This window comes from Dendrobates tinctorius, unplaced genomic scaffold (genome assembly GCF_039654945.1).
Source record: "Dendrobates tinctorius isolate UK_male_01 unplaced genomic scaffold, ASM3965494v1 ptg000157l, whole genome shotgun sequence".
Lineage (NCBI taxonomy): Eukaryota > Metazoa > Chordata > Amphibia > Anura > Dendrobatidae > Dendrobates > Dendrobates tinctorius.
The window spans coordinates 15,858,649-15,870,093 of NW_027361824.1; the positions used below are offsets into that span (position 1 = coordinate 15,858,649).

At 41.0% G+C, this 11,445-nt stretch overlaps 1 protein-coding gene across 3 annotated transcripts in view; it reads left to right on the top strand.

Moving 5' to 3' along the window:
- The window catches only part of EMSY (EMSY transcriptional repressor, BRCA2 interacting), a 41,441-nt gene extending 35,532 nt beyond the window's left edge, over positions 1–5,909 (top strand). For all 3 annotated transcript variants that reach the window (XM_073548613.1, XM_073548615.1, XM_073548614.1), the window contains one exon: positions 1,635–5,909. In XM_073548613.1, the coding sequence (XP_073404714.1) occupies positions 1,635–1,820 (186 nt within the window). In that variant the 3' untranslated portion in view covers positions 1,821–5,909. The remainder of the gene's footprint in view (positions 1–1,634) is intronic.
- Positions 5,910–11,445: the final 5,536 nt, after the last annotated feature.

Genomic DNA, 11,445 nt, shown 5'->3' on the forward strand with positions numbered 1-11,445 from the left:
AATATAACTACTATAATATTGCCCCCCTATGTACAAGAATATAACTACTATAATACTGCTCCTATGTACAAGAATATAACTACTATAATACTGTCCCCTATGTACAAGAATATACGGTAACTACTATAATACTGCCCCTATGTACAAGAATATAACTACTATAATACTGCTCCCTATGTACAAGAATATAACTACTATAATACTGCCCCTATGTACAAGAATATAACTACTATAATACTGCCTCTATGTACAAGAATATAACTACTATAATACTGCTCCTATGTACAAGAATATAACTACTATAATACTGCCCCCTATGTACAAGAATATAACTACTATAATACTGCTCCTATGTACAAGAATATAACTACTATAATACTGCCCCTATGTACAAGAATATAACTACTATAATACTGCCCCTATGTACAAGAATATAACTACTATAATACTGCCTCTATGTACAAGAATATAACTACTATAATACTGCTCCTATGTACAAGAATATAACTACTATAATACTGCCCCTATGTACAAGAATATAACTACTATAATACTGCCCCTATGTACAAGAATATAACTACTATAATACTGCCCCTATGTACAAGAATATAACTACTATAATACTGCTCCTATGTACAAGAATATAACTACTATAATACTGTCCCCTATATACAAGAATATAACTACTATAATACTGCTCCTATGTACAAGAATATAACTACTATAATACTGCTCCCTATGTACAAGAATAAAACTACTATAATACTGCTCCTATGTACAAGAATATAACTACTATAATACTGCTTCCTTTATGCAAGAATATAACTACTATAATACTGCCCCCTATGTACAAGAATATAACTACTATAATACTGCCCCTATGTACAAGAATATAACTACTATAATACTGCTCCTATGTACAAGAATATAACTACTATAATACTGCCCCCTATGCACAAGAATATAACTACTATAATACTGCCCCTATATTCAAGAATATAACTACTATAATACTGCCTCCTATGTACAAGAATATAACTACTATAATACTGCTCCTATGTACAAGAATATAACTACTATAATACTGCCCCTATATTCAAGAATATAACTACTATAATACTGCCTCCTATGTACAAGAATATAACTACTATAATACTGCCCCCTATGTACAAGAATATAACTACTATAATACTGCCCCTATGTACAAGAATATAACTACTATAATACTGCTCCTATGTACAAGAATATAACTACTATAATACTGCCCCCATGTACAAGAATATAACTACTATAATACTGCCCCCTATGTACAAGAATATAAGTACTATAATACTGCCCCTATATACAAGAATATAACTACTATAATACTGCTCCTATGTACAAGAATATAACTACTATAATACTGCCCCTATATACAAGAATATAACTACTATAATACTGCTCCTATGTACAAGAATATAACTACTATAATACTGCCCCTATGTACAAGAATATAACTACTATAATACTGCTCCCTATATACAGGAATATAACTACTATAATACTGCCCCGGTGTACAGAGATATCTGTGTAGTTTGTTTACTATGAGTCTAGTACCTTCTGTGTTACATTTCCGTCCATGGTTTTCCTTGCAGACCATCCCGCAGTATCCCATCCCCTGTCACTCCAGCTCTAATGTGGTGGTGGAGCCGAGCGGCCTCTTAGAGATGAATAACTTCACCAGCCAGCGGCTCGGAGATGAAGACACGGTGATCATACATGACGACATCACGGATGAGAGGACACAGTGTAAACCATCCCGGAATATTGAGCATGCATAGCGACATGCCGCCACCTATGTGGGGACACCAGGACACCGTCACGTTTCACGCCGCAGGACTACTTTCTCTATGAGCACAGTATTTTTCTTTATGCCAGTGAGGAAACTCTTTTGACCAAGATCCACCCCGACTGATCATGGAAAGGCATCGGGATCCGCACATTTCACAGGAACCATTTTTCTTTGAAATATTTTATCCAATCAGAGTAAAATCCATAATGGCTGCCTCCAGTCCACGCGGGTGTTACCCCTGATAGATGCGGAGGCTTGGAGTGAATATCAAGGGAACAAGTTCTGTCTTCCGTGTCTTATTTACAGTGCAGCTTCTTGGGCCTTGTTTGCCTGAATTACTTCAGACATGTAGACCGTGTTGGTCATAGCAACCAACATGAACCCGGCATCTTCATCCAAATGACCAATCAGAGCTCCGCTTTCCTGTTTTCACTGAAGATTTTGAAATGAAAGCTGTGCTGTGATTGGTTGCTATGGGCAACGAGGCCTTCATTTTCAATGAAGCCTAGTGAGGAGGGTTTTTACAGTGCAAGAAAAAAAATGTGGTGAAAGCAGAAATATTTTATAGTGATTACTGAGTCTGTAGCAACGGGCCGTCTAGAGAAATCCTAAACTGAGAGCAGATCAGAGCCAGTGGTAGGGGCCGAGCCCGCAGCCATCATGGCGTCTCGGGTCTCATGTAATGCGAACATATCCTAGTTACGTATTGGAAATCTTATTTTTCTTTATGTTCCAGCAGAATCTGAAAAAAGAAGCCCAAATCCGAATTAGAATAGTTTTATTGAGGTCAATGCAGGACGCGCTCAAGTGCCGCGCCCGTAAGAGGCGGAGTTATGAGAGCCGCCATATTTGTTTCCGCGTTCGTACCAATATTCATCAGTCTCTCGGATAAGAGATTTGACACCCAAACTGCGTCAGTTCACACAACGCAAATTTTGAGCACGTCCTGTTGCTTCAATAAACTTTATTAATATCACCTTAAAGGACAACTGTAATAAAAAGGGGCTGAGTATTAGGAAATTATGCTTGCTTATTTTTTTATTTATTGCAGAAACAGCTCCACATCAGTCTGTGGGTTGTGGCCGGTACTGCAGCTCAGTCCTGTCATCATCAGAAATGTCCGTTTTTTGAGTTTTTTTTCTCTCCTTAGGCTACTTTCACATTAGCTCTTTTTTGCACAGCGCATCGTGCGCCAAAACGCGTCGTTTTGCGGTTTTTATGCACATTTGTTGTTCTCTAGGGGTCATAACCAGTGTCTACACATTTTTACGCCAAAAACGCATGAGCACTAAAACGCAGATGAGCGCATGTCCATTCGCCTGTGTTCCCATAGCCTGTAATGCGTTATTTTGACGCATTCCATGCGCAAGCATGCCGCATGCGTTTTTTGACGCCTTTCGGCAAACCCAAAAATGCGACAGGTTGCGTCTGGCGCGCCTAGGTGCACACAAAAAAACGCATGCGCACAAAAACTCATACGAACGCCTGCAAACGCAAGACCATACGCCCCCCCATGTTAAACATAGGGGCGCATGACGTATGCGCTGCGCAAAAAAGCGCTAAGGTGCAACCTGCCTAACAGACGTCTTATTCGCTCCCAGACGTCACATGAGGTTGGACAGCCCTGTGTCCGAAAATCATGATGCCGACTTCTGCATTGTGACGGCGGCCGTGCAGATTCACAAATATTGCTTTTAGCCGCCATTTGTGACAGGAGCGGGCGCCAGGTATCTGTACCATGTAACCATTACCCACCCTGGGCTGTTCATCATGTGGACTGATGAGTTGTGTCATGCTCCATTTTTTTTATTTTTTTTTTTGCCTGTAGGGAGCGCTGCAGGGAAATTGGGCTTTTGCATCCGGGTTCTTTTATAGATTACAGCTGATCAAACAGGATCCATTGTGATCGTCTTCACCTTTTTATCACCGCTGTACAGAGATTTTATAGCCGCCGCAGTTAAGGGTCCTTTGCGCTGCCGAGTCTCATTGTCCCATATCGCTGTAAATTGGCCACCGATCAATTAACCCCGTTAGGTGTTGCGTTCAGTGGTATCTACGGGGAGTGTGATGCTTAAGGCCGCTTTCACGCATCAGTATTTTTTCTCGTACATGAAAAGCAGTCCGGCTGTTTTCTCAGCATGCTGGACCCGCTTTTTGTCAATTTTTTTGCAATTTTTGTTTATGTTCTTTTTGGACAAAGAAAAATACATTTATAGCTTCTACCGGTTAAACTTTTTTTTTTTTTTTTTCTCTTTATGCCTTTTTCCTTTTTTTTTTTTCCCCCTTTTTTTATTTTCCTTTTCTTTTTTTTCTTATTCTTTTTTTTTTTTTTTTCTTTTTTTTTTCTTGTCTTTATTTTTTGCGGACACAAAAAGAAAAAAAAGAATAACTTGTTTGTCTGTTAAATAATAGATGGCACATGTACCAGAAGAACTGACCCATGAAACTGGCCTAGCAGGCAATAATTCTTAAAATAAAAATAAATTCATGGCAGAGCAAGACCATACAATGCAATTTTACAAATAATATAAAGGCGTTTTCTGCCTTTTAAAACCTACATATGGCAGCAGTGATGTAAAAAATAAGACATAGAAAATGCTTACCTTCCGCCTATCCTCCACCACTCTTATGTTTTCTTTGGCTGTATCCCCTCTGATCTCCTGTCCCCCTCTGGGTCTTCAAGTTTGATAGCTGCAGCCAATCACTGCCAACCACTGATTGACTGCAGTGGTCACACACACACACAGACCACATGGAAAGTGGAGACTAGAGAGGGCACTGCCAGAAGGAAGGAACAGTGAAAGATCTGAAGACAAGTATCGGTATATGGAGTAGCGGGCTGTCCACCTTTTGGGCACTTTTTTTTTTATTTAAATGAATGTATTTGGGGCTAAAATAATTTTTGCTATTGGCCTTTGTTAAAAATGTTGATGTGGTCATAAATCGGCTGTGAGAGGAGCTCAGAAAAACTAGAAGGAGGCGGTCACTGACAGATTCTCAGTTAACTCATCATGCAACAAGAGATTAGATATCAGAACAGAGATGGTGCAGAACTCCCAATAATGCAAAATTTGTAATATAACCCAATTAAAAAATATATTCTTGGTTAAAATTAAATTTTGCAAGTGTAAGAAAAATAGTTTTTCCTTAAGGGCAGAGAAATCCTCTATAAAAAAAAAAATCAAAATATCTGCAACTGTAAAAAAAAAAAAAAGTGTGTATGTATATGTGTGTGTGTGTGTGTGTGTATATATATATATATATATATATATATATATAAAAATTTTTTTTACATAAGTTGTGGATAGACATATAATTTTAAATAGGTTGGGGGAAGCTAAAAATATTGCTCGGTCTTGAGATCTGGAAAGGGTTAAACAGGGTCCCCAGGACTAGAAAGATGCTGCAGAATTGTCATTCATGAAGGCAGAGAGATGTTTGTGGTGACAGCGTCATATTGGAATCAGCAAAAAAAACAAAACAAAAATCATCGCAATTTCGCTTTGTTAGTGTGAAGGGAAACTTCTGGAATCTGTATTTTGCGGCTCATCTGATTGGTTGGAAATGTTTGGATTCACAATCGGCTTTAGGTGCAGAACTTGTATTTCTACAAGGAAGTAAATGGACGTTACTAATTAAGGCGACAGTCGGACATTTCAAAAACTTTTGTATTTTTTTTTTTTTTCCGCTTTGTTCCCGGCTGCTGAAACTTCTCTGAACTTTCTTGAGACTTTTTAAAACCAACCATTGAGGCGGTGCGACTATTTAATTCCGTTTTTAGCGTGTGCGTGTATATAATATATATGTGGACTGCCGTTTTTTTTGCAGCTGTTTTTGTACAGAGATTATAAATAACGGTTTCCTGATCGCTCGCGGAGCTTTGTATTGTATATTATCTGTATATAGGTCAGACCCTCCCCATCCACATCCCCCTCCCCACCGGTACCTGAGCACAAGAGCCGGAGAAGAGAAGAACTTGCTACGATTTCCTCCTAGAGACGGAATCCATCATCACATCCCAAACCCCGGAAAACCATTGTGGATGCAGAATATTAAAGATCCGTCACCATAAAAGAAATGATGCTGTCTTTATTACTTTTTTTTCTGTCTTGAGTATACATTTATTTATTTTTTAGTTTGTCTAATTTTGCACTTAGACCTCGATGGAGTAGAGGATGGTAATCTGTACTGAACTACTCACAGCTTTTGCTTCGTTACAGTTGCATTCGTTCTAGACATTCTATGTATAATGTTACTATCGGGGAGGGAGGAAATCGGTCGCCTACTTACCTGGAATATATGAAACTAATTTAGCAGTGAGAAGTAATGGATTAGGATGGATTTTAAGCAATTGGATGTGAACAAGATCCTTTATTATATATAATTTTTAAAAGTCTACCCTCGTAGTATTTTATTTTTTTTATTCATTTTTTTTTATGTTACTCCTTACAAAAATACTCCAAGCGTTTACTGGCTGCAGCTCCCATTTAGATTTGTGTCTCCATGGTAACAGACTACAGCCAGCCTCTGTGTAGTCAGATCCCGCGGTTCCACTTGCCTTCCGCCTTTTCTTACCACACCCATTGTATGTCTGGGTCAGACAGAAGGGAACATGACTGTAGGGATCAGGCCACATTGGGTTTATTTGTTTCCATGGAGATATAGAATTTTGAATGGGAACTGTAAACCCGAAACGGTAGATTTTTCATCAAGACCTGTGGAAATGAATTAGTTGTGAGGGGTGACTTTATTTAATTTTCTGTGCAGCGACCGATCATCCGGGAGACACGAGCGAGTAAAGTCTGACAACTATTTGCTCCTGCGGGAACAGGGATGTCACAGACATTGCAGCCACGAGTTGCTACGTTGTAGATCCCATATTGTAGAAGTGACTGCAGAGCGCACAGGGGGACACGGTGCAGGTGAGGGGTCTCCAATATTACAGCAGAGCCCCCACATATATCAAGCCTCACCCAATATAATCGCCGCTGTTTATTACTGCTGTGTTATTCCAGCTGCTCATCTACACCCGGTGGTCCCACGAGAAGATCAGGAAATCCACCAGGTCCAGTTTTCTGGTGCAGGTCTTCACCGGTGTCCATCAGCGACTAATGATTGTCAGCAGCGGGTTCTGTGCATCTATCCCAACACTCTGTAGTAATAGTGGAAACCTCTCTCTGAAAAAAATAAGACAAAGTCCGGAGAGAGATGTAGCAGAGGTGGATATGTGATAAGACCGTAGGTTTCCCTGCAGTCCTATGTAAAATTGAGTCATGGTGACATGATAATGACAAACGCCCGATACATTGAGAATAATAATAGAGGAGAGGCAGCTACATAAGACCAGTATACAACGGGGTCAGGGGGCTTACATGACACATGATTCTGGAAAATGTTTCCTAAGAAGAGACAAAATGTATCCAGAATATGGAGAGAAGTAACGCCGTGTATCCAGAATATGGAGATGTGACACCGTGTATCCAGAATATGGAGAGAAGTGACACTGTGCATCCAGAATATGGTGAAAAGTGACACTGTGCATCCAGAATATGGTGAAAAGTGACACTGTGCATCCAGAATATGGTGAAAAGTGACACTGTGCATCCAGAATATGGTGAAAAGTGACACTGTGCATCCAGAATATGGTGAAAAGTGACACTGTGCATCCAGAATATGGTGAAAAGTGACACTGTGCATTCAGAATATGGTGAAAAGTGACACACTGCATCCAGAATATGGTGAAAAGTGACACTGTGCATCCAGAATATGGAGAGAGGTGACACAGTATCCAGAATATGGAGAGAGGTGACACCGTGCATCCAGAATATGGAGAGAAGTGACACCGTGTATCCAGAATATGGAGATTTGACACCGTGTATCCAGAATATGGAGAGAGGTGACACCGTGCATCCAGAATATGGAGAGAAGTGACACAATCCAGAATATGGAGAGAAGTGACACCGTGTATTCAGAATATGGAGAGAAGTGACGCCGTGTATCCAGAATATGGAGAGAGGTGACACCGTGTATCCAGAATATGGAGAGAAGTGACACAATGTGTCCAGGATATGGAGAGAAGTTACACTGTGTATCCAGAATATGGAGAGAAGTGACACCGTGTATCCAGAATATGGAGATTTGACACCGTGTATCCAGAATATGGATAGAGGTGACACCGTGCATCCAGAATATGGAGAGAAGTGACACAATGTATGCAGAATATGGAGAGAAGTGACACTGCGTATCCAGAATATGGAGAGAGGTGACACCGTGTATCCAGAATATGGAGAGAAGTGACACAATGTGTCCAGGATATGGAGAGAAGTGACACTGTGTATCCAGAATATGGAGAAAAGTGACACCGTGTATCCAGAATATGGAGAGAGGTGACACCGTGCATCCAGAATATGGAGAGAAGTGACACAATGTATCCAGAATATGGAGAGAGGTGACACCTTGTATCCAGAATATGGAGAGAGGTGACACAATGTATCCAGAATATGGAGAAAAGTGACACCGTGCATCCAGAATATGGAGAGAGGTGACACTTTGTATCCAGAATATGGAGAGAGGTGACACCGTGTATCCAGAATATGGTGAAACGTGACACTGTGCATCCAGAATATGGTGAAAAGTGACACCGTGCATCCAGAATATGGAGAAAAGTGACACAGTGTATCCAGAATATGGAGAGAGGTGACACCGTGCATCCAGAATATGGAGAGAAGTGACACTGTGTATCCAGAATATGGAGATTTGACACCGTGTATCCAGAATATGGAGAGAGGTGACACCGTGCATCCAGAATATGGAGAGAAGTGACAGAATCCAGAATATGGAGAGGTGACACCGTGTATTCAGAATATAGAGAGAAGTGACGCCGTGTATCCAGAATATGGAGAGAGGTGACACTGTGTATCCAGAATATGGAGAGAAGTGACACAATGTGTCCAGGATATGGAGAGAAGTTACACCGTGTATCCAGAATATGGAGAGAAGTGACACCGTGTATCCAGAATATGGAGATTTGACACCGTGTATCCAGAATATGGAGAGAGGTGACACCGTGTATCCAGAATATGGTGAAAAGTGACACCGTGTATCCAGAATATGGTGAAAAGTGACACCGTGCATCCAGAATATGGTGAAAAGTGACACTGTGCATCCAGAATATGGTGAAAAGTGACACCGTGCATCCAGAATATGGAGAGAGGTGACACAGTGTATCCAGAATATGGAGAGAGGTGACACAGTGTATCCAGAATATGGAGAGAGGTGACACCGTGCATCCAGAATATGGAGAGAAGTGACACTGTGTATCCAGAATATGGAGATTTGACACCGTGTATCCAGAATATGGAGAGAGGTGACACCGTGCATCCAGAATATGGAGAGAAGTGACACAATCCAGAATATGGAGAGGTGACACCGTGTATTCAGAATATGGAGAGAAGTGACGCCGTGTATCCAGAATATGGAGAGAGGTGACACTGTGTATCCAGAATATGGAGAGAAGTGACACAATGTGTCCAGGATATGGAGAGACGTTACACCGTGTATCCAGAATATGGAGAGAAGTGACACCGTGTATCCAGAATATGGAGATTTGACACCGTGTATCCAGAATATGGAGAGAAGTGACACCGTGTATCCAAAATATGGTGAAAAGTGACACCGTGTATCCAAAATATGGTGAAAAGTGACACCGTGTATCCAGAATATGGTGAAAAGTGACACCGTGTATCCAGAATATGGTGAAAAGTGACACCGTGTATCCAGAATATGGTGAAAAGTGACACCGTGTATCCAGAATATGGTGAAAAGTGACACCGTGTATCCAGAATATGGTGAAAAGTGACACCGTGTATCCAGAATATGGTGAAAAGTGACACCGTGTATCCAGAATATGGTGAAAAGTGACACTGTGCATCCAGAATATGGAGAGAGGTGACACTGTGTATCCAGAATATGGAGAGAGGTGACACTGTGTATCCAGAATATGGAGAGAAGTGACACAATGTATGCAGAATATGGAGAGAAGTGATACCGTGTATCCAGAATATGGAGAGAGGTGACACTATCCAGAATATGGAGAGAAGTGACACAGTGTATCCAGAATATGGAGAGAGGTGACACTGTATTCAGAATATGGAGAGAAGTAACACAGTGTATCCAGAATATGGAGAGAAGTGACACAGAGTATCCAGAATATGGAGAGAGGTGACACCATATATCCAGAATATGGAGCACGTTCTCTGTACTTCACCACTACTGAACACAAGGGGGAGACACTTTTCCTTACAGTGAGAAAACCCTCCACTTGTCTTACAGGACTCATTCATCGGAGCCATTTAGGTCTGTGAAGAGGGAGATTTTCACCATTTGGTCAGGGATTGAAATTAACATATGGCCATCACTGCTAGAAATGGCGCTAATCTGCCTCCAAAGATTATTACAAATTATAGGGAGAGTTACCAGTACTGATCTACATGTCTCACACTGGATGGAGCCGTATCTTCTACACCAGGATCAAGGGGTCGGATATTATACACCGAGGGTAACAGGGGTCGGATGTTATACACTGAGGGTAATAGAGAAAGATGATATACACTGGGGGTGAGGGGCTAGATGTTATAAACCAGGGGACAATGGGGTCAGATGTTCTACACCGGGGACAATGGGGTCAGATGTTCTATACCGGGGACAATGGGGTCAGATGTTCTATACCAGGGACAATGGGGTCAGATGTTCTACACCGGGGACAATGGGGTCAGATGTTCTATACCGGGGACAATGGGGTCAGATGTTCTATACCGGGGACAATGGGGTCAGATGTGATACTCCTGGGGCAATGGGGCTGAATGTTATACACTCGGGGGCAATGGGGCTGAATGATTTACATTTGGGAGGTGTGGAGGGCCAGATATTATACACCGCGGGCAGTGGAACCTGATGTTATTCACTAAGGGCCATGGGGCCGGATGTTCCATCATTTGCAGGATTTTTTAATCTTTAATTTTCTTTTTATTTTGTGGAATTCATTCTCAATTTTACAGCCAAATTCTCCAGAATGGTGCACTGCACACGTGTTCATGAATTTTGGGTGAAACAAAAAAAATTTCTTCATTTTCACTTTAAACCTTTTTAGAGGATAACTTGGATGATCCATTAAAATATTGCACAGACCTCTAACATTCGTCTACAATCCATACAACATACAGTATATACAGTCCCTGGCTGCAGTATATCACTCCTCTGACCTATACACGGCTGGGGTGGGGGATACAGCAGATATGTTGTAATTATCTGGATTACAAAAATCTCAGCTACGATGAAGAATGTAAAGAACAAACAAGTGGGAAACGGACTTTAAAGTAGGAGCAACTGAAAAGAATTTGCACAAAATGTAAAATGGCTTTAAAACATGAAAAAATAAAGAAAAAAAAATATATTGGATATATAATGATGGAATTTAGAACACTGATGATATCATACGATGACGTCACAGAGCCCTAGAACCTATCAGTCAGTGGTGAGGCCCCATCAGTCATTTCTCCCCGCTCTTTCGTGTTGGCCAGTACCATCTCTAGAATGGCCCGCAGGCAGAGAAGACA